At 50.8% G+C, this 23,939-nt stretch overlaps 1 protein-coding gene and 1 long non-coding RNA gene across 2 annotated transcripts; both read left to right on the top strand.

Moving 5' to 3' along the window:
• Positions 1-22,460, top strand: LOC140897871 (uncharacterized). The gene is given in 4 exon segments (XM_073311064.2): positions 1-127; positions 752-865; positions 1,154-3,427; positions 19,744-22,460. Coding segments are annotated over 4 exon segments (3,957 nt in total). The 3' UTR covers positions 21,186-22,460.
• Positions 5,088-12,594, top strand: LOC140897881 (uncharacterized). Its single transcript, XR_012154846.2, has 2 exons — positions 5,088-8,759; positions 11,881-12,594. It is a non-coding gene; the product is annotated as an uncharacterized LOC140897881 (long non-coding RNA).
• Positions 22,461-23,939: the final 1,479 nt, after the last annotated feature.

Here is a 23,939-nt window from a genome sequence, read left to right as displayed (position 1 = left end):
ATGCCGGTGACCTTCGAGGAGGTGGCTATTTATTTCACCCAGGGGCAGGGGGCTCTGCTGGACCCCGCTCAGAGAGCCCTCTACAGGGACGTCATGCAGGAGAACTACGAGACGGTGACCATGCTGGGTAAGGGATTCCCGTCCCCTCAGTTATTAGAAGCTGTGGGGTGTGTGTGTCTTAATGTGGTCAGGTTCTTCCCTGGTCAGTTGGAGCAGAGGCGAATGGGTTCCATAATGCACAGCTGCCATGTGAGAAATACATGCATTTCGGTGCCCTCTCCACTGGGACACGGGAGTCAAAACCCAATGGACAAGCTAAACCATCCCCACCCCTCCAGCTTTCAAAGGGACATAAATCCGCATTGTCTTGTCTGTGTTGTTTCTTGGCTGCACATAAAATCGCTGTTCATCTCCCTCCTTGGGAATAGCTCCAGCCATGGGGAGAGCTCTGGGCTCTGCAGGTTTAGAAAGAGGCAGGGTCTTAAGTGCAGACCTGTGTGTGAGTCAGCAAGGCCCCCAGAGCGCACAGATCCTGGGAACGCCTAGTGAGGGTGTAGTAATAATTCAACTCACCTCCCCAGACAACGTCCTCTGCGCAAGGGGGCTCAGTGACCCTGTTCCCATCCTCTTGGATTCCACCTTCCTCCAGCAGAGCACAGGGACAGGTTCCACTCACGGAATGTCCTTTGTGACGGATCCTCCACCAATGCTCCATGCACCCTGATCTGGACTCATTTCACCTTCTGCACAGGATTTCCCGTTCCCAAACCTGAGCTTATCGCCCGGCTGGAACGAGGGGAAGAGCTGTGGGTGTCCGACCTCCAGGATTTCAAGGACAGAAGGCTTCGGAGATGCACCAGCACAGGTGAGGACTGACAGAGAAACCATCTAGGGAATGAAGGAAAAAGTTGAGAATCCCAAAATATGATATGAGTAACGCCCTCAGTTCTTCTTCATCTCACCGAGAGCAGGGCTATGGTCAGCAGATATTGCTCACGCCATTCCACCCTTCCCGTCTCTCCTTCCTTGTCAGCGTTTGGGTGGGATGTGGAGGCAGAATCCAATTGCTCAGTCTTTGTGTTGGCTTTTCCCTCAGTGCTGTTCCTCTTTCTCCCCAGCACAATGACTCCTCTCTGGATTGTGTCTCTCCCAGCAGGTGCTGAGCGAGCGAGTGAGAACAAGGAGAGGAATCATCATGAGGAAGTTCCTGGAGAAGTGGAACCACAGGGGACCTTTTTGGGAAGAGCTGAAGGGAATTTTTCCCTTTGCTGGAATCAGGGAGAAGCCAGGGGAAATTGGCACAGGTCAGAGAAGCTTCTGATAAACCAAACCAGGAAGAAAGTGGATGAATCAATTAATGGTGGGGGAGGAGACGAGAATCCCAGAGAGCAGCAGACAAATCCCAAGGAAGAGACACCCTGGCACTGCCTTGAGTGTGGGAAAGCATTCGTTGTGAGATCACAACTTGTTACACATCAGACAGTCCATACGGGAGAGAAATCATTTCAATGCTTGGACAGCGGGGAAAGCTTCAATAAGCGCAGAGATCTTAATAACCATGGGAGAAGCCACACTGTGGACAAGCCCATTCAATGCGTTGAATGCGGGAAATGTTTCAGTTCAAAGTCAGCACTAAATTCACAGGAGAAAAGCCACACAGGAGAGAGACCCCACAAGTGCTTGGACTGTGGGAAAAGTTTCAAGCAGAAATCAGTCCTTGTTAGTCATCAGGCAATCCACACAGGAGAGAGACCCCACAAGTGCTTGGACTGTGGGAAAAGTTTCATACGAAGGTCAACCCTTGTTCAACATCAGGTAATCCACACAGGAAAGAGACCCCATAAGTGCTTGCACTGTGGGAAAAGTTTCACATGGAGATCAGACCTTGTTATTCATGAGGCAATCCACACAGGAGAGAGACCCCATAAATGCTTGGATTGTGGGAAAAGTTTCATAAAGAGGTCACACCTTGTTAAACATAAGGCAGTCCACACAGGAGAGAGACCCCATAAATGCTTGGATTGTGGGAAAAGTTTCATACACAGGTCAGACATTGTTAGACATCAGGCAATCCACACAGGAGCAAGACCCCACAAGTGCTTGCACTGTGGGAAAAGTTTCAAGCGGAAATCAGACATTGTAACTCATCAGGCAATCCACACAGGAGAGAGACCCCACAAGTGCTTGGACTGTGGGAAAAGTTTCACAGCGAGGTCAAACCTTCTTAAACATAAAACAATTCACAAAGGAGAAAGATCCCATAAGTGCTTGGACTGTGGGAAAAGTTTCACAGCGAGGTCAAACCTTGTTAATCATCAGAGAACCCACACAGGAGAAAGACCCCACAAGTGCTTGGACTGTGGGAAAAGTTTCACTTCGAGATCAGCCCTTGGTTATCATCAGAAAAGCCACACAGGAGAGAGACCCCACAAGTGCTTTGACTGTGGGAAAAGTTTCAAGCTGAAATCAGTCCTTGTTAGTCATCAGGCAATCCACACAGGAGAGAGACCCCACAAGTGCTTTGACTGTGGGAAAAGTTTCAAGCAGAGGTCAGTACTTGTAAAACATCGGGCAGTCCACACAGGAGAGAGACCCCACAAGTGCTTTGATTGTGGGAAACGTTTCAAGCAGAGGTCACACCTTGTTAAACATCAGGCAATCCACACAGGAGAAAGACCCCACAAGTGCTTGGACTGTGGGAAAAGTTTCAGATGGAGGTCAGACCTTGTTATTCATCAGGCAATCCACACAGGAGCAAGACCCCACAAGTGCTTGCACTGTGGGAAAAGTTTCAAGCGGAAATCAGGCCTTGTTAGTCATCAGGCAATCCACACAGGAGAAAGACCCCATAAATGCTTGGACTGTGGGAAAAGTTTCAGAGAGAGGTCAACCCTTGTTAAACATCAGGCAATCCACACAGGAGAAAGACCCCACAAGTGCTTGGACTGTGGGAAAAGTTTCACTTGGAAATCAGCCCTTGGTAATCATCAGAAAATCCATACAGGAGAGAGACCCCATAAATGCTTGGACTGTGGGAAAAGTTTCACAGAGAGGTCAACCCTTGTTAAACATCAGGCAATCCACACAGGAGAAAGATCCCATAAGTGCTTGGACTGTGGGAAAAGTTTCAAGCGGAAGTCACACTTTGTTAATCATCAGGCAATCCACACAAGAGGAAGACCCCATAAGTGCTTGGACTGTGGGAAAAGTTTCACATGGCGGTCACACCTTGTTAATCATCAGGCAATCCACACAGGAGAAAGACCCCACAAGTGCTTGGACTGTGGGAAAAGTTTCACTTGGAAATCAGCCCTTGGTTATCATCAGAAAATCCATACAGGAGAGAGACCCCACAAGTGCTTGGAGTGTGGGAAAAGTTTCATACGGACATCAGACCTTGTTAAACATGGAGGAATCCACAGAAGATGTAAACTTCTGTGACACATGGCAAGAAAAGGTTAAGCAACTTGTATGTAATTGACTCAGATTCAACTTTTAGACAGAGATTTTAAAAGTGTTTCCGCCTTCATTAAGCTAGAGTTTGAAATGTAAACATGTTAAAGACTTGGAAGAGTGGTAACTGTCGTGGTCTATATTTAGCTATATCTTTTTAGAGGTTAACAATTTATGCAAAGGGTTCCTGTATTTTGTTAATTCAGAGATTATACCCATCGCCCATGTCACCTGCCCAATTCCAGCTCCCTCTCCTTGAAATCACTGGGGTTAGGGGCTGAAGGATGGAGGGAATGTTTATAGCTGAAATCACCAAAATGTGTTTTGCAAGGTGGCCATATATGTGCTTGTGAGGGCGGGGGCGGAAATGACGACACACACAAAGAAGGGGGGGGCCAATGAAACACTTTTGAGAACCACTGGTCTACACTCTTATGGTCACCACGATTACAGAAGGATAAATCTTCTCCAAAGTATGTCTTGTGAAGTATGCTAGGAAAAGTCATCGCCTGCTGAATATTATTGTCCTGTTAAAATGTGTCGATCAGCACTCTCCATGGAGCTCTGAGAGTTTGCTGTATGTTTGTTACATGCTGGAAAGCTGGAAAACGCCCACAGACTCACTCTTTAGAGACAATGGTACCTGCAGACCAGCTAGGTGCTAAGTGGCCATTAATTGCTTAGCTGGCCATTCACCAGCTGTGGAGCTGTGAACAAGAGAGTTACAATTCACCAGAAGGATGGCTGGACCCTCACTTTGGCCACAGACTGATTGTTGCCTGCCCCCTGGCTGGAGCTTGAACCTCAAAGAAGAGAATGGTATAAAAGCAGAAGGGAGAATTGCCTCCATTTTCACCTCTCCTCTCCCATCTTTACAGAAGTCAAGGATATGCCTTGAAAGGCCACCGGGGCCTTGGACTGGGGAGGACGCACCAAGGCAGGAAGGAAATCTGTCCTGGGTACTAAGAACTAACTAGTTTTGACCTTTCACATCTTTCTCCCTTGTGATCCCTGAAAACCTACTTGTTCCAGTTAATAAACCGATTTTAGTGTTTTGTCTGGACCTGTGTGTTTTCCTTGAAGTGTTTGGGGGATTTGACTTGAGAGAACAAGGCTTTGGCCTAATCTGATCCCTTTGTGGCGGGGGGATGACCCACTAATTATTGAGTTTGTCCAGCACAGTGAACAGACTGAGCAGTTTAAGATGCAGATTCCCGGGGTGCAAGGCTGGGAGTAGAAAACTGGCTGATGTTGCTGTCTTGTTTAGTAACTTCATGAGTGTCTTGCTAGTCACACTCAGTACAGTGCAGCCAGGAGTGAGTTTGAATGCCAGTGGCTGTGTGTGAGCAGAGCGTGGAGGGGTTTGTTGTTTACACAGCGATGCAGCAGGGTGGATTTGATTTAAATCACTAGTCTGGAAGACTCGATTTAATCATGGTATTCTACAGAAAAGTACATTCTTGGTTTTTATAATCTTAATAGATCATAGAATCCTAGAATATCAGGGTTGGAAGGGACCTCAGGAGGTCATCTAGTCCAACCCCCTGCTCAAAGCAGAACCGATCCCCAATTAAATCGTCCCAGCCAGGGCTTTGTCAAGCCTGACCTTAAAAACTCCTAAGGAAGGAGATTCCACCACCTCCCTAGGTAACGCAGTCCAGTGTTTCACCACCCTCCTAGTGAAAAAGTTTTTCCTAATATCCAACCTAAACCTCCCCCACTGCAACTTGAGACCATTACTCCTTGTTCTGTCATCCACTCCCACCGAGAATAGTCTAGATCCATCCTCTTTGGAACCACCTTTCAGGTAGTTGAAAGCAGCTATCAAATCTCCCCTCATTCTTCTCTTCTGTAGACTAAATAATCCCAGATCCCTCAGCCTCTCCTCATAAGTCATGTGTTCCAGTCCCCTAATCATTTTTGTTGCCCTCCGCTGGATTCTCTGCAATATTTCCACATCCTTCTTGCAGTGTGGGGCCCAAAACTGGACACAGTACTCCAGATGAGGCCTCACCAATGTCGAATAGAGGGGAACGATCACGTCCCTCGATCTGCTGCCAATGCCCCTACTTATACATCCCAAAATGCCATTGGCCTTCTTGGCAACAAGGGCACACTGCTGACTCATATCCAGCTTCTCATCCACTGTCACCCCCAGATCCTTTTCCGCAGAACTGCTGCCTAGTCATTCGGTCCCTACTCTGTAGCAGTGCATTGGATTCTTCCATCCTAAGTGCAGGACCCTGCACTTATCCTTGTTGAACCTCATCAGATTTCTTTTGGCCCAATCCTCTAATTTGTCTAGGTCCCTCTGTGTCCTATCCCTTCCTGCCACCGTATTTACCACTCCTCCTAGTTTAGTATCATCCGCAAATTTGCTGAGAATGCAATCCACACCATCCTCCAGATCATTTATGAAGATATTGAACAAAACCGGCCCCAGGACCGATCCTTGGGGCACTCCACTTGATAACCGGCTGCCAACTAGACATGGAGCCATTGATCACTCCCCGTTGAGCCTGACAATCTAGCCAATTTTCTACCCACCTTATAGTGCATTCGTCCAGCCCATACTTCTTTAACTTGCAGACAAGAATACTCTGGGAGACCATGTCAAAAGCTTTACTAAAGCCAAGGAACACTACGTCCACTGCTTTCCCTTCATCCACAGAACCAGTTATCTCGTCATAGGAAAGTTGTAGGAAAGGTGCGTGGCAGCCTCCTGTTCATAATTATTAGGGGAAATTAAGCTAGTTAGCATATGTGACTCCATTTTGGGTTTCCTCTCGGCCATTAACTAGAAGCGAGCACACCACGTACCAAGGAAGGAAGGAAGGATCCTTCAGGGTGGACAGCTGGACAGTTTCAAGAGAAGGGAAACAAAGGAGACAGGAACCAGCCGACATGCCTGAAATAGCTGCTAATTTAGCGTTTTTGCAGGGGGAAGGTGGCTGCAGGGGATTGGTGATAGATAAGGAGAAGGCCTGTTTTTTGGGTTAGGCCCCCCGAGGCACACAGGCAGGATGTTTTGCCAACAGTATAGAATCTTTGTGTAACCTGCAATCGGGGTCCCGCTCTGCTTAACGGAGCGGTGCCACGCTCGAGCGTAAGAAACCTACAAACTCTGAGACACTCTGCAGTCTGTCTTTATTTGGTTGCCTCAGCCTAGAAACAAACTGTACATGTCCTAACTGGAATAATTCGTAACAGTTTGGGACTCTAGGCTTGCCCTCGTAAGCGAAGCCGCACTCCTTCCCTCAGACAACTCCAGCCGGCACCAGGTGAGTTCACCTTCAAGAACTCGGAGGAACGGGCGTGTGGGCCGTCGCTTAGGCGATAAGGTGGCACCTGAGGCGTTCTTTTGGTAGCCCTAGAATGGGCTCTGGGCAGAGTGTGAGCAGGGGAACCCCTTTGGCTGAGATTCTCGGGAATTGGAAAAATATTTCTGGCACCCCTGGGTTAGGTGAAAGGAGAGCTGTAATTTTGTATAAAGTCGAGTGGCCAGCGCTGACTATTCAGACGCCCTTTGGATGGCCACCCGACGGAACTTTTGCACAGGATGAATTAACCTGCCTTAGACAACAGCTGGAGGACAAGCATCCAGCTGAAATGGATTATTGGTATGTATGGGATAATTGGGCATACGCCTGAGATAAGGGGCGCCCCTCAACTTTGGGCTCTGGTACCAGATCTAAGGTTTGCATGCCGCTTGCAGGTTCCGCTCCGCCCTATGCTGCTTTCCCTCCTCCGTCTCTTCCCGCTACTCCTCCTCCTGTTGCCCCTCTATAGCCGCCTGTAACCCTACCCCCTGTTGCGCTTCAAGTGCCCGATACAACAACCCGTTGCGACGAGCAATGACCGTGTCACTATGGTCACGTCCACCGCCCTTTTGGGCCTGGGGACCTGGTCACCTGGCAGTCACAGATGCCGAGGTTCGCGATGATCCGGAAAGAGTCCTACAGACTATCCGTTCAGTCCTTACGGCATTTAACCCTAACTGGGCAGACGTCCAGGCTATTTTGCAAACCCTATTTACCCCTGACGAGAAGTATTCTATTCTAGACGCCAATCGGCGTTGGGCGGGGGACGCTGAGAATCGCACCCCTTGGCCCGAAGCCGATCCAGGTTGGGATCCTAACGACCTCAATGGCCGGGCCAGCCTCTCAGCTGCCCGGGAAGGGCTCCTGGAGAGCATCCGTAGGGCGGGTAGTAAGACGGCAAATTGGTCAAAAATTAGAGAGTGCCAGCAAGACCTAAACGAGCATCCGTCTGCATGTTTGGCCAGCTTGTTTAAGCAGGTTAGAATGTATGGGGGAGGGGTGGAGCCAGAAGCCGAGGTTAGCCGCATGATGATGGTCTCTTACTTTGTCGATCAAGCGGCGCCGGACATAAAGAAGTATTTAACTAAACATGTTCCCGATTGGCCAGGGAAAGCCCTAAGCGAAGTAGTTCGCCTGGTCACTTTTGTGTTTAATGGTAGGGACGAGGAGAAAGCTAAGGAAAAACGTAAGCAAAAGAAGGAGGAAGTAAGTATGTTGGCAGCCGCATTGCAGGTTCTCTTGGGGAATCAGCACTGGCAGGGACACGGGAATATAAGGGGGAGGGGACGCGGACGTGGGACAGGACGGGGAGGAGGCTGTGGTGGGACAAGGAACGGGAACTGTTATTATTGTAAGCAACCGGGGCACTGGAAGAAGGAATACCCCCTGCTTCCACGAGGGGCTCCTTGGCAGGATCAGCCGGTGACCGGTTCCTCCTTTCCCCCTAACGCTTCCCAGGACTTCGATAATCCCCAGTGACGAGAGGCAGAGATTTTGGGAGCCGTGGGAGAGTTGGAATGGAATCTTGGATTGCAGTCGCATATTTCCTTGTAAATTGTGGAACGGTTTGTACCCTTTTTGGTGGATACCGGAGCCACCCTTTCCACTTGAACTTTTGTTCCGGGCTCTCTTTCTAATACCAAGGTTTGGGTGCAGGATATTGAGGGCGACCCGTGCCCAGGTCCCCTATCCTGCCCCGTCCGTCTGGAGCTGGGTTCCTTAAAGTTGTCACAGAGATTTGTTGTTATGCCAGAAGGCCCCGCTAACCTTGGGTGAGACATGCTTAGCAAGCTGGGAGCCCACATATATTATGCCCACGAGGGGCTTCACATGTCCGTCCCGGACTCGGCGGTTGCTTCTCTTATGGCCTCACTAACCCCGATTCCCGATCTCCCCACAGAATTCTCCAGCGTCCCACCCAATTTGTGGAGCGTGAGTTCCACCGACGTGGGCCTCCTTCAATCAGCCACTCCAGTCAGTCTGCAGGTAAGGGATGGGCCGCCTCCCTCCGTAAAACAATATCCCTTGCCGAAGGAGACGGAGGAAGGTATTTCCCTTCTTATCTCTAGCTACTTAACCCAGGAGGTCTTGGTTCCATGCAGTTCTCCTTGCCCTGGGCAACACAGCATGGGGAGGAGGTGACCAGCCCTCAGTGGAGAAAGAAGTGGTTAGGGACTATTTAGAAAAGCTGGACGTGCACAAGTCCATGGGGCCGGATGCGTTGCATCCGAGAGCGCTAAAGCAGTTGGCGGCTGTGATTGCAGAGGCATTGGCCATTATCTTTGAAAACTCGTGGCAAACGGGGGAAGTCCCGGACGACTGGAAAAAGGCTAATGTAGTGCCAATCTTTAAAAAAGGGAAGAAGGAGGATCCTGGGAACTACAGGCCAGTCAGCCTCACCTCAGTCCCCAGAAAAATCATGGAGCAAGTCCTCAAGGAATCAATCCTGAAGCACTTAGACAAGAGAAAAGTGATCAGGAACAGTCAGCATGGATTCACCAAGGGAAGGTCATGCCTGACTAATCTAATCGCCTTCTATGATGAGATTACTGGTTCTGTGGATGAAGGGAAAGCAGTAGATGTATTGTTTCTTGACTTTAGCAAAGCTTTTGACACGGTCTCCCACAGTATTCTTGTCAGCAAGTTAAAGAAGTATGGGCTGGATGAATGCACTATAAGGTGGGTAGAAAGTTGGCTAGATTGTCGGGCTCAATGGGTAGTGATCAATGGCTCCATGTCTAGTTGGCAGCCAGTATCAAGAGGAGTGCCCCAAGGGTCAGTCCTGGGGCCGGTTTTGTTCAATATCTTCATAAATGATCTGGAGGATGGTGTGGAATTCACTCTCAGCAAATTTGCGGATGATACTAAACTAGGAGGAGTGGTAAATACGGTGGCAGGTAGAGATAGGATACAGAGGGACCTAGACAAATTGGAGGATTGGGCCAAAAGGAATCTGATGAGGTTCAACAAGGATAAGTGCAGGGTCCTGCACTTAGGATGGAAGAATCCAATGCACCGCTACAGACTAGGGACCGAATGACTAGGCAGCAGTTCTGCAGAAAAGGACCTAGGGGTGACAGTGGACGAGAAGCTGGATATGAGTCAGCAGTGTGCCCTTGTTGCCAAGAAGGTCAATGGCATTTTGGGATGTCTAAGTAGGGGCATAGCCAGCAGATCGAGGGTCGTGATCGTTCCCCTCTATTTGACATTGGTGAGGCCTCATCTGGAGTACTGTGTCCAGTTTTGGGCCCCACACTACAAGAAGGAGAGGCTGAGGGAGAGGCTGAGGGAACTGGGATTTAGACTGCAGAAGAGAAGAAGAGGGGAGATTTGATAGCTGCTTTCAACTCCCTGAAAGGTGGTTCCAAAGAGGATGGATCTAGACTATTCTCAGTGGTAGCGGATGACAGGACAAGGAGTAATGGTCTCAAGTTGCAGTGGGGAAGGTTTTGGTTGGATATTAGGAAAAACTTTTTCACTAGGAGGGTGGTGAAACACTGGAATGCGTTACCTCGGGAGGTGGTAGAATCTCCTTCCTTAGAAGTTTTTAAGGTCAGGCTTGACAATGCCCTGGCTGGAATGATTTAATTGGGGATCGGTCCTGTTTCAGCAGGGGGTTGGACTAGATGACCTCCTGAGGTCCCTTCCAACCCTGATATTCTATGATTCTATGCTTCTATGATTCTAATGCTCCTATCCTTCCTGTGAAAAAGTCAAAACCGGGCCCAGATGGGCGCCCAGTTTATTGGTTCGTTCAAGATCTGCATGAGATAAATAGTTATGTTATAACCCCCCACCAAGTGGTCCCTGATCCGAGTACTATCCTGACACTGATTCCCCAGTCGGCCAGTGGTGTCCTATTGCAGTACCTAGGGGATCGCCCACGCCCCATAGCTTAGTATTCCCTACCTTAGGACCCGGTCATTCGGGGATCGGTCTCCTGTGTGTGGTCCATTGCCGCTGCAGCCCTTATGGTGGAACGGTCACGCCCTATTGTTCTGGGGCACCCTTTGCCTGTCTGGGTCCCCCACGAAGTTGAGGTTCTCTTAAAGCAGCATACAACGCAAGCGCTGTCTCCACAGTGGGCCCACAAATAGGAGCGGATTCTGCTGGATTCAACTATTGGGGTCTCGAGACTCCATCAGGACTTCTTGTTTTCTTGTTACTTGGACTTATATTTGTTGTCCTGTTTTGTGCGTGGTACACGGGAGGATGCAAATACTGATATGGGTGGCCTGTGAAATCCCCTCTCTATTCTCGAGTTCGGTACACGGATGGGAAAGCAACAACTTCCTGGATTTAACCCATGCTATAGCACAGGGGGTTAACCGAACACGGTGTTGGCTCTGTATTCATACCCCCACGTACATAGGTCAGGGAATCCCGTTGGTAAGGGAGCCTATCCCTCTCAACCGAACCCTCCTGGCCGGATTATGGACAGACACTCCATTTAACTGGAATGTTACAATCCAAACTTGGTCTATTGATATGGTGGCCCAGGGTAGTTATGTTTTATGTGTGTCATGACGTAAGAATTTCGAAAATACAGTTTTTGTGGATAACTTTGTAGGGTCCAGTGATAGCACCCGCATTAGCTCTGGTGCGGCAAGTCCCCCCAAGTATTCCAGGGCGCCGTGGCCGGTCCCTGAGGGATCAGGCTGGTTCTGGTTGTGCAACCGCACGGCTTATAAGGTCCTCCCGGCAGGTTGGTGTGGTACATGCACCTTAGTACCCGCTGTTACAGTACACCAGGCCCTAGCCCAGGGGGAAATTGGGAACCTGGTATGGAGGAACCGACGAAATGTCCCATCAAATCCTCTCTCTGAACGGCCTACAGGCTTTCACTCCTTTGTTCGTTGGTTTTTGCCCTGGGTGTGGGTGAGTGAATTGGAAAAGGCTACAGTTAATATTTCTGCAGCTTTAGAATTAATGGCAAATGCCACTGCAGACGCCTTGTCTACCCTTCAAATGGAGGTGACTCAGTTATCTCAGCCCACACTGCAGAACCCCTTAGCCTTAGACTATCTCCTTGCAAACCGGGGGTGGGGGGGTGGGGGGGTTGTGCTCTTGTTAACTCAAGCTGTTGTGTCTTTGTGAATCAACACAGCAGGGTAGAAGTCGATATCCACACCCTTATGCAGCAGGCCACCTCACTTCACCGTGTCACCCTTGACGACACCAGTACCGGATTCCACCACACGCTCCTCTCTCCACACCTCACCTCCAGGCTGCCAGACTTGGGGGCTTGGGGAAGGCGTATTTTGTACCTCCTTCTTATGGCTGGTTCTCTTTTTGTATTACTTTTGTATACCTACAATGCTGTAGTATGAGCTGCCGGCAAATTTTAATCTTGCATCGAGGTTATTCTGCCCTCATATAGTTTACTGACGTATATAACAAAAGGAAGGACTGTCAGGGGCAATCAACCGAGTTAGCATATGTGACTCCATTTTGGGTTTCCTGTCGGCCATTAACTAGAAGCGAGCACATCACATACCAAGGGAGGAGGATCCTTCAGGGTGGACAGCTGGACAGTGTCAAGATAAGGGAAACAAAGGAGACAGGAACCAGCCGACATGCCTGAAATAGCTGCTAATTCAGCGTTTTTGCAGCGGGAAGGTGGCTGCAGGGGACTGGTGATAGATAAGGAGAAGGCCTGTTTATTGGGTTAGGCCTCCCCCACCCCACCCCCCGCCCCGAGGCACACAGGCAGGATGTTTTGCCAACAGTATATAATCTTTGTGTAACCTGTAATCGGGGTCCCGCTCTGCTTAAGAGAACGGTACCACGCTCGAGCGTAATAAACCTACAAACGCTGAGACACTCTGCAGTCTGTCTTTATTTGGTTGCCTCAGCCTAGAAACGAGCTGTACGTGTCCTAACTGGAATAATTCGTAACAGTTGCTGTGAAATATGAAGGGAAGTTGTCGGGATTCCTGTCCCCATCCCCAGCTCAGAGCTCTGCTTGCCGACTCAGCCTGTGGCCGGCAGGCATGTGAGAAATGAGAAGACCCTCCCCTTCTCCCTGTGCTGCGGGGACAAGGAGCTCTCACCGTCTCCCAGCCCCTGGAGCCTCCTGGCCGCTCTGAGCAGGTGCCTGTGGGATTCTGCTACTCTGGCCTTCACTCTTTTCTTTCTTTGCCATGATTAGTGGGACTGTGGCAGGGGCAGCAGGTGCTGAGCGGGGGACTCTTGTTGTTTCAGATGCCGGTGACCTTGGAGGAGGTGGCTGTGTATTTCACCCAGGGGCAGGGGGCTCTGCTGGACCCCGCTCAGCATCTGATGTGTTCTGACCAGTGTTCCCTCAGTTTTTACGTCCAAGTGTGGAATGAATTTGGTTCTACGCACCAGTATGTGACACATCATCTCCATATTGGCGCACAGAACAAAATTCATGGGGTGGGGGTGGGGGTGGGGCCGAGGGATTTGGAGTGTGCGAACTGGCTCAGGACTGGGACAGGGATGAGGTGAAGGGGGTGAGGGCTCTGGATTCAGGTGTGGGCTCTGGGGTGGGGCTGCGGATCTGGAGGTTGATGTGTGAGAGGGGGTTCAGGGCTGGGACAGAGGGATGGGGTGCGGAGGGGTGAGTGCCCTGGCTAGGCATGTGGGGGTTGGGACTGGGGATGAGGGGTTTGGGGTTCAGACTGCAGTGGAGAGAGGACTCCCCCAGCCCTCTCTCACCACAGCAGTTTGGGGCCAGGTCAGAGGCAGCTCTCCCCAGCCACGGCGGCTCCTGTGGTCCTGGGCCGGGCTGAGGGAGGGGTTTCTCTCCCCAGCAGCTCCAGTGGACCTGGGCCAAACCTGGGGAGGGGCTCCTCTCCCTGCCTGCCTCCACTGCCCTCCATAGCCTGCAGTTCAGCTGCGTAGCCTGCCAGGAACACAGTTTCTGACCCCCGACCTCCCGTTAGCAGAGTGATTGCTAGTCCCTGAGTTCCCCCTTTGGGGCCAGGTTGTCTCATTCCCAGATAGTCAAGCATTTACTCTTTCTACATTTTATCCCTTATGGGCCAGAATTAACCAGATGCTAAAAAGGCGGGAGAAGGGACAGTAAAATGTGGAGTTTTCGCTTCTGTGCTATTTCAGGGCAACGGGGTGAGTGCGAGAGAGTCCCTCCTTCCCCTCTCACTGTCATGCTCCTCTCTCCACACAGCAGCCTCTGTCCCAGCCATGGAAAGTTTAACCTGCCTCCGTTCTATCCCTCCATCTCCCACGGTGTCACGTACCACCCTGTCCCTGGCTCTCCATGCTTAGGAGTCACAGCTTTGATGTCTATGATCTTAGTCAGACTCCGGAGGGCTGGAGAAGGAAGTGTCACAGACCTGGAATTGGCAGGGAAATCTCAATGAACTTCAAAGCACAGTTGGACTTTCAGATCTTATAGTCCCGTTTCCATCTATTGGTAAAATTACTTCCCAGCTTTTTCTAGGTTTGGTCCAGATCATTTGTAGATGGGAAGGTTGTTTTCTCTTTCGTTCTCTTTCTTTTATGATGATGCTAAAACTTTTGTAACTAATACAGCCGAATAATGAGGCGAGAAGTGAAGCCGGTTTAGCCACTTGAGAAGAAAATGGGTAAATTTCTTCCCCTGATTTTGAGTCTTAAAGGATTCTCTGAGATTTCCACCAACAGGAAGAAAGGGGTAAACAAAGAAACTTACAATTCATCTGTAGCACAGTGTGTAGCTCACTGATGCCACGGACTTCCCTGACCCCATGACCCAGCAAAGACTTTTCAAGTATAAAGGATCCAAGTACAAGAAGCGGGGAAAGGGGTTCTGACCCCATGTCTACTCAGGGCAGCAAGATCCCTTGAAAGACAACAGGAGCATCATTGAGCTGGGGAAGTGGTCCGAGCTGGAAGGCTTTCCAATGAGCATGGACTGCTGAAAGCTTTTGGGTGAGAGAAATCCTTTTGCTTGTAAGGGTACGTCAACACTCCAAACTTTAGTTGACCTGTATTTGGCTGACTTATAACCACTCCAGTAATGACTGAGGTAGATGATGTCCACACTGTCCTCCTTGGGTCGGTGGGGTGCGTCCTCACCAGGAGCACTTCCACTGACGGAGGAGGGGCAATGTGGGGAACTGAGAGCCCGCTCTGCCAACCAATGAATTCTTTCCTGCTGGTCAGAACTGAGTCTAACCCACCTGTCCCCTGGTTCCTTCCTCCACCATCGGAAAGCAGAACTTGTCCCTGACGCGTTCCCAGCACTTCTGGCACAGTGGGTACTGTTAGAGTAAAGTCGAGTTACTGCAGGTGGGGAGGCACTGGGTCATCACTCGCATCAGAGCCGACTCAGCCGGGGCTGCCTCCTACCTGCACTGGGCAGCTGCAGCTCCCAGCCCCGGCTCCACAGACAAGCCCTTCCTGACCTAGGCAGGGAAGGGGGAAAGAGAAGTGGAGGGCGGGTAGACCCTTGGAGGAAGAGATGGAGTTGGAGCAGGGCCTTGGAGGGAAGAGGTGGGGCAGGGATGGGACCTTGGGGGGAAGAGGCGGGGCAGGGGAGGTTGCAGCACTCCGACTTGAGTGTCCATTTTTAAAATATTCCCAAATTGGCAACCCGAGTCGCTAGCTGAGAGGTTGTGAAAATTTTTAGCAAACATAGAAATACCCTTTTTCACAGCAGCGGATTTACTAACTACCAATAAAGAAACTATGATTTTCATGTTTATAGGAGTAAGGGGATTGTTGGCCCCTTACTGAACCTTAATGGGTTGGCCATTAGTTAGGCCTTCTCCGAACACCAAAAGAAAGGGGAAGGGCCAATGAGAAATGAAGACCCTGAGACTGACAAGGGTGGGGGCGGGAGCGGAGGGGAGGCAATGCTGTAGGTCAGCCTGATTGACAGGGCAGGCAGGCCAATGAGCGAGTCAGCATCCGGAGTTCTCTCCTTTGTGTCAGCTGGGGCTGGCTGGGGGAGAGCAGAGCAGGGGGGGCTAAGGAGAGAGGAGGGCTGGGCTGGGCTGGAGGCAGAGGGAAACTGGAGCAGCCGGGAGCAGTGAGCGAAGGGGACCCTGGGCAAAGGGCCCAGGGCAAGGAGAGGCCCTCAGCCAAGAGGCCTTGCAGGCCAGACTGGGTGGGGGATCATAACCCTGACAGGAAGAGGCTGACGCTAGGAAGAAGGGTCCTACTACCTAGAGCCTGAGGGCGTGTGGCCAACACCAGAGTAAGTGTCCAACCCTGGGCATGCCTGCAGCACAGTCAGGGTCTGGGCAGGAGGCCTGGGACGTGGGAGGGACAGACTGTGAAGTGCCCTGGCATTCCAGAGAGGGTTGTTTGGGGTTCCCCCCGCACAGAGCGGGGTGACATGTTTTCCTTTCATCTTTCCCACTTTTCTCTTTATTTTTATATTACTTGCTGTTTAATAAATTGTATTTGTGCTTAACTCTGTGCAATGATGAAGGAAGCATCCAGAGTGGAGAGAACACCCCACAATGGGGACAGCTGTCCTGAGTGATCACAAGACTGGGGGTCCAGCGCCTCAGGAGCCCTGGGCCCAGCCTTGGGGTTAGGGGTCCAGAGTGGAAGCGGGCGGGCGGGGGGGGGGACGGGTCCTCGAGGTTATGCAGGCGTCTGGGTAAAGGACTCAGATCCTTTTGCTAGCCAGTATTCCCCCCTCTTGCCTCTGTGCATATTGATTGGTTTCTAGTAAAGTTAATTGGGATTATAGGGGCAAGTGTGAGAGCGGGCACCAGCGAGAGCTGCTGGCTACACTCTGAGGCCACCAAATTTGGTGGTGAGAACCCCTGGGCAAGATGCTCATGATGGTCCCTTGTGCCTTGGAGCCTGTGAGGGTAACAGGAGCCGGGCACAGGGATGCTGATCCTTCGGTGAGTTGATCGCTAGGACCCAGGAGCGGCTGGGGGGCGGCTCTGGAGGGAGCGATCGCGGGGCTCAGGCCCGGCCCAGGAAGTGACTCGCAGCCGCTGCGGGGACTCTGGCTCCCGGCGAGATCCCCGAGCCCCGGCGGCTGGTGCTGGGAGCCCGGATCCCGGAGCCCGGGCTGCAGCCGGGAGAGGGGAACCTCCAGCCGGGCCCTGCCCGCTGCTCCCCGGGAGCCTCTCCCAGGGCAGAGCCCCCAGCCCGGCCAGGGCCCCTTCCCGGCCCGGCCCCTGCCCCGGGGGGCCCCGCTCGGGGGGAAGGTAAGAGAGACCCTCCCATCCCCCCTTGCAGCGGGCCCCCCCCCCGGTCATATCTGGGCTGCTGGGGGAGGAGGATAAAGAGGGGCCGGAGGCGGGTGCAGGGGATGCCGGGGGCAGGCTGGGATGGGGGCAGGGGTGCACGGAAGGGAAGATGGGGCAATGGAGGAGGATCGGGAGACTGTGGGGCTGAGGGGAGCGAGGTCGGGAATGGGGGAAGACGTGAGTGGGGGGCACAGCGAGGGAAAGGGGGGATGTGGGGAGGCGGGCGGAGAGAAGCTCTTCTCAGCTTTGGGAGTGATCAGGGGACTAACCCCTCAGGGTGCAGAAGCTACACGGAAAAAAACCCAACCCCCCTTAACCCCCCCCCCCACGACACACACACCCCGCTCTGAGTGTATTATTGTCAGACACCCCTGTGGTGGTGGGGTCTGTGTGCCCTGAGTGTTGGGGGCTGCCCAGGGCCCTGGTCTGATTTCTCTGTAGGGTTCAGATCTCAGCCACACCAGAGTCAGACCGGAGTCACTGCTGTCTCAGGCAGGGGGGTGCGCGGATGGGCCAATTGGGTTAAGCCTCTTCCTGCCTGTCCCTGGGGGCTGCCGGGGGAGTCCAGGGCAGCTCAATCTTCAGGTGATGCCACCAGAGGTCTGCAGGTATTGTTAAGGCAGAGGGGTTTACACTGCAATGGGGGGAAATCTCCCAAAGTGGCCCTTTTGGTTCCTCTCTTTTCTTTAGCATTTGGCTCAGAGATGCTGTTACTGGGAGGATCTGAAGAGTCTGGGGGGAATCGGGGGGAGACACGGACAGAAGCCCCTTTTGTAACCTCCCTCTCGCCCCGACAGGCTGAGGAATCAGGACCACGTTTCACCAAAGATCGGCCAGTCTTCCAGGAGACAGAGAAGGGAAATGGCTGTGTTGGAGCCAGCTCAGGTAGGGGATTTTCAGGGAGCTGCTGGGCGGGGAAGGGAGGAGAGAGGGTTTGATAAACCTACTGATTTACTAAGTAGGCCCATTGTGGCAAGGAAAGGGGAAGGGGACATTCCCCCATTTCTCAGGCAGGATATAACCACCTCGGCAGGGCTGGGAACATTTTCCAGGCTCCCAGCGCTGGATCCTGAACCCACTTGCCTGGGGCTGCTGTGAAATACGAAGGGAAGCTGTCAGGATTCCTGTCCCTGTCCCCAGCTCAGAGGCGTGTGGGAAATGAGAAGATCCTGGCGTGCTCCGTGTGCTGGGGCAGACAGGGAGCTCTCACCCGCTCCGCCTCCTGAAGCCTGCTGGCTGCTCTGAGCAGGGTGTGGGTGGGATTCTGCTACTCTGGCCCTCCCACAGCTTCATGTTTTTTTTTCCTTTCCCATGAGTAGTTGGATTGTGGCTGGGGCAGCAGGTGCTGAGTGGGGGACTCTTGGTGTTTCAGATGCCGGTGACCTTCGAGGAGGTGGCTATTTATTTCACCCAGGGGCAGGGGGATCTGCTGGACCCCACTCAGAGAGCCCTCTACAAGGACATCATGCAGGAGAACTACGAGATGGTGACCTCGCTGGGTAAGGGATTCCCGTCCCCTCAGTTATTAGAAGCTGTGGGGTCTACGTGTCTTAATGTGGTGAGGTTTTTCCCTGGTCAGTTAGAGCAGAGGCGAATGGGTTCCATAATGCACAGCTGCCATGTGAGAAATACATGCATTTCGGTGCCCTCTCCACTGGGACACGGGAGTCAAAACTCAATGGACAAGCTAAACCATCCCCACCCCTCCAGCTTTCAAAGGGGCATAAATCCGCATTGTTTTTTCTTGTCTCTATTGTTTCTTGGCTGCACATACAATCTCTGTTCATCTCCCTCCTTGGGAATAGCTCCAGGCATGGGGAGAACTCTGGGCTCTGCAGGTTTAGAAAGAGGCAGGCTGAAGTCGAGACCTGTGTGTGAGTCAGCAAGGCCCCCAGAGCGCACAGATTCTGGGAACGCCTAGTGAGGGTGTAGTAATAATTCAACTCACCTCCCCAGACAATGTCCTCTGCATAAGGGGGCTCAGTGACCCTGTTCCCATCCTCTTGGATTCCACCTTCCTCCAGCAGAGCACAGGGACAGGTTCCACTCACGGAACGTCCTTTGTGACAAATCCTCCACCGATGGTCCATGCACCCTGATCTGGACTCATTTCACCTTCTGCACAGGATTTCCCATTCCCAAACCTGAGCTTATCGCCCGGCTGGAACGAGGGGAAGAGCTGTGGGTGTCCGACCTCCAGGATTTCAAGGACAGAAGGCTTCGGAGATGCACCAGCAAAGGTGAGGACTGACAGAGAAACCATCTAGGGAACAAAGGAAAAAGTTGAGAATCCCAAAATATGATATGAGTAACGCCCTCAGTTCTTCTTCATCTCACCGAGAGCAGGGCTATGGTCAGCAGATTTTGCTCACGCCATTCCACCCTTCCCGTCTCTCCTTCCTTGTAAGTGTTTGGGTGGGATGTGGAGGCAGAATCCAATTGCTCAGTCTTTGTGTTGGCTTTTCCCTCAGTGCTATTCCTCTTTCTCCCCAGCACAATGACTCCTCTCTGGATTGTGTCTCTCCCAGCAGGTGCTGAGCGAGGGAGTGAGAAGAAGGAGGGGAATCATCATGAGGCAGTTCCTGGGGAAGTGGAACCACAGGGGACCTTTTTGGGAAGAGCTGAAGGGAATTTTTCCCCTTGCTGGAATCAGGGAGAAGCCTGGAGAAATTGGCACAGGTCAGAGAGGCTTCTGATAAACCAACCCAGGAAGAAAGTGGATGAATCTCTTAACGGTGGGGGTGGAGACAAGAATCCCAGAGAGCAGCAGACAAATCCCAAGGAAGAGACACCCTGGCACTGCCTTGAGTGTGGGAAAGGATTCATTGTGAGATCACAACTTGTTACACATCAGACAGTCCATATGGGAGAGAAACCATTTCAATGCTTGGACAGTGGGGAAAGCTTCAATAAGCGCACAGATCTCAATGACCATGGGAGAAGCCACACTGTAGACAAGCCCATTCAATGCATTGAATGCGGGAAATGTTTCAGTTCAAAGTCAGCACTAAATTCACATGAGAAAAGCCACACAGAAGAGAGACCCCACAAGTGCTTGGACTGTGGGAAAAGTTTCAAGCAGAAATCAGACCTTGTTCGTCATCAGGCAATCCACACAGGAGAGAGACCCCACAAGTGCTTGCACTGTGGAAAAAGTTTCAAGTGGAAATCAGACCTTGTTCATCATCAGGCAATCCACACAGGACAGAGACCCCACAAGTGCTTGGATTGTGGGAAAAGTTTCACAGCGAGGTCAAACCTTCTTAAACATAAAACAATTCACAAAGGAGAAAGATCCCATAAGTGCTTGGACTGTGGGAAAAGTTTCATGCAGAAATCTTACCTTCTTAAACATAAAAGAATTCACAAAGGAGAAAAACCCCACAAGTGCTTGGACTGTGGGAAAAGTTTCACATGGCGGTCAGAGCTTGTTAATCATCAGGCAATCCACACAGGAGAGAGACCCCACAAGTGCTTTGACTGTGGGAAAAGTTTCAAGCAGAGGTCAGTACTTGTAAAACATCGGGCAGTCCACACAGGAGAGAGACCCCACAAGTGCTTTGATTGTGGGAAACGTTTCAAGCAGAGGTCAGACCTTGTTAAACATCAGGCAATCCACACAGGAGAAAGACCCCACAAGTGCTTGGACTGTGGGAAAAGTTTCAGATGGAGGTCAGACCTTGTTAAACATCAGGCAATCCACACAGGAGAAAGACCCCACAAGTGCTTGGACTGTGGGAAAAGTTTCACTTGGAAATCAGCCCTTGGTAATCATCAGAAAATCCATACAGGAGAGAGACCCCATAAATGCTTGGACTGTGGGAAAAGTTTCACAGAGAGGTCAACCCTTGTTAAACATCAGGCAATCCACACAGGAGAAAGATCCCATAAGTGCTTGGACTGTGGGAAAAGTTTCAAGCGGAAGTCACACTTTGTTAATCATCAGGCAATGCACACAAGAGGAAGACCCCATAAGTGCTTGGACTGTGGGAAAAGTTTCACATGGCGGTCACACCTTGTTAATCATCAGGCAATCCACACAGGAGAAAGACCCCACAAGTGCTTGGACTGTGGGAAAAGTTTCACTTGGAAATCAGCCCTTGGTTATCATCAGAAAATCCATACAGGAGAGAGACCCCACAAGTGCTTGGAGTGTGGGAAAAGTTTCATACGGACATCAGACCTCGTTAAACATGGAGGAATCCACAGAAGATGTAAACTTCTGTGACACATGGCAAGAAAAGGTTAAGCAACTTGTATGTAATTGACTCAGATTCAACTTTTAGACAGAGATTTTAAAAGTGTTTCCACCTTCATTAAGCTAGAGTTTGAAATGTAAACATGTTAAAGACTTGGAAGAGGGGTAACTGTCGTGGTCTATATTTAGCTATATCTTTTTAGAGGTTAACAATTTATGCAAAGGGTTCCTGTATTTTGTTAATTCAGAGATTATACCCATCGCCCATGTCACCTGCCCAATTCCAGCTCCCTCTCCTTGAAATCACTGGGGTTAGGGGCTGAAGGATGGAGGGAATGTTTATAGCTGAAATCACCAAAATGTGTTTTGCAAGGTGGCCATATATGTGCTTGTGAGGGTGGGGCGTAAATGACCACACACACAAAGAAGGTGGGGCCAATGAAACACATTTGAGAACCACTGGTCTACACTCTTATGGTCACCACGATTACAAAAGGATAAGTCTTCTCCAAAGTATGTCTTGTGAAGTATCAGTCACCCTTACTTCTGTGCTGCTGCTGGAGGCCTTCAGAGCCGGGCGCATCGCCAGCAGCGACTCTGCCTTTAGAGCTGGGTGGCCATATATGTGCTTGTGAGGGCGGGGGCGGAAATGACGACACACACAAAGAAGGGGGGGGCCAATGAAACACTTTTGAGAACCACTGGTCTACACTCTTATGGTCACCACGATTACAGAAGGATAAATCTTCTCCAAAGTATGTCTTGTGAAGTATGCTAGGAAAAGTCATCGCCTGCTGAATATTATTGTCCTGTTAAAATGTGTCGATCAGCACTCTCCATGGAGCTCTGAGAGTTTGCTGTATGTTTGTTACATGCTGGAAAGCTGGAAAACGCCCACAGACTCACTCTTTAGAGACAATGGTACCTGCAGACCAGCTAGGTGCTAAGTGGCCATTAATTGCTTAGCTGGCCATTCACCAGCTGTGGAGCTGTGAACAAGAGAGTTACAATTCACCAGAAGGATGGCTGGACCCTCACTTTGGCCACAGACTGATTGTTGCCTGCCCCCTGGCTGGAGCTTGAACCTCAAAGAAGAGAATGGTATAAAAGCAGAAGGGAGAATTGCCTCCATTTTCACCTCTCCTCTCCCATCTTTACAGAAGTCAAGGATATGCCTTGAAAGGCCACCGGGGCCTTGGACTGGGGAGGACGCACCAAGGCAGGAAGGAAATCTGTCCTGGGTACTAAGAACTAACTAGTTTTGACCTTTCACATCTTTCTCCCTTGTGATCCCTGAAAACCTACTTGTTCCAGTTAATAAACCGATTTTAGTGTTTTGTCTGGACCTGTGTGTTTTCCTTGAAGTGTTTGGGGGATTTGACTTGAGAGAACAAGGCTTTGGCCTAATCTGATCCCTTTGTGGCGGGGGGATGACCCACTAATTATTGAGTTTGTCCAGCACAGTGAACAGACTGAGCAGTTTAAGATGCAGATTCCCGGGGTGCAAGGCTGGGAGTAGAAAACTGGCTGATGTTGCTGTCTTGTTTAGTAACTTCATGAGTGTCTTGCTAGTCACACTCAGTACAGTGCAGCCAGGAGTGAGTTTGAATGCCAGTGGCTGTGTGTGAGCAGAGCGTGGAGGGGTTTGTTGTTTACACAGCGATGCAGCAGGGTGGATTTGATTTAAATCACTAGTCTGGAAGACTCGATTTAATCATGGTATTCTACAGAAAAGTACATTCTTGGTTTTTATAATCTTAATAGATCATAGAATCCTAGAATATCAGGGTTGGAAGGGACCTCAGGAGGTCATCTAGTCCAACCCCCTGCTCAAAGCAGAACCGATCCCCAATTAAATCGTCCCAGCCAGGGCTTTGTCAAGCCTGACCTTAAAAACTCCTAAGGAAGGAGATTCCACCACCTCCCTAGGTAACGCAGTCCAGTGTTTCACCACCCTCCTAGTGAAAAAGTTTTTCCTAATATCCAACCTAAACCTCCCCCACTGCAACTTGAGACCATTACTCCTTGTTCTGTCATCCACTCCCACCGAGAATAGTCTAGATCCATCCTCTTTGGAACCACCTTTCAGGTAGTTGAAAGCAGCTATCAAATCTCCCCTCATTCTTCTCTTCTGTAGACTAAATAATCCCAGATCCCTCAGCCTCTCCTCATAAGTCATGTGTTCCAGTCCCCTAATCATTTTTGTTGCCCTCCGCTGGATTCTCTGCAATATTTCCACATCCTTCTTGCAGTGTGGGGCCCAAAACTGGACACAGTACTCCAGATGAGGCCTCACCAATGTCGAATAGAGGGGAACGATCACGTCCCTCGATCTGCTGCCAATGCCCCTACTTATACATCCCAAAATGCCATTGGCCTTCTTGGCAACAAGGGCACACTGCTGACTCATATCCAGCTTCTCATCCACTGTCACCCCCAGATCCTTTTCCGCAGAACTGCTGCCTAGTCATTCGGTCCCTACTCTGTAGCAGTGCATTGGATTCTTCCATCCTAAGTGCAGGACCCTGCACTTATCCTTGTTGAACCTCATCAGATTTCTTTTGGCCCAATCCTCTAATTTGTCTAGGTCCCTCTGTGTCCTATCCCTTCCTGCCACCGTATTTACCACTCCTCCTAGTTTAGTATCATCCGCAAATTTGCTGAGAATGCAATCCACACCATCCTCCAGATCATTTATGAAGATATTGAACAAAACCGGCCCCAGGACCGATCCTTGGGGCACTCCACTTGATAACCGGCTGCCAACTAGACATGGAGCCATTG

Source organism: Lepidochelys kempii, chromosome 14 (genome assembly GCF_965140285.1).
Source record: "Lepidochelys kempii isolate rLepKem1 chromosome 14, rLepKem1.hap1, whole genome shotgun sequence".
NCBI lineage: Eukaryota > Metazoa > Chordata > Testudines > Cheloniidae > Lepidochelys > Lepidochelys kempii.
This window is presented reverse-complemented; position numbering and strand designations above follow the sequence as displayed.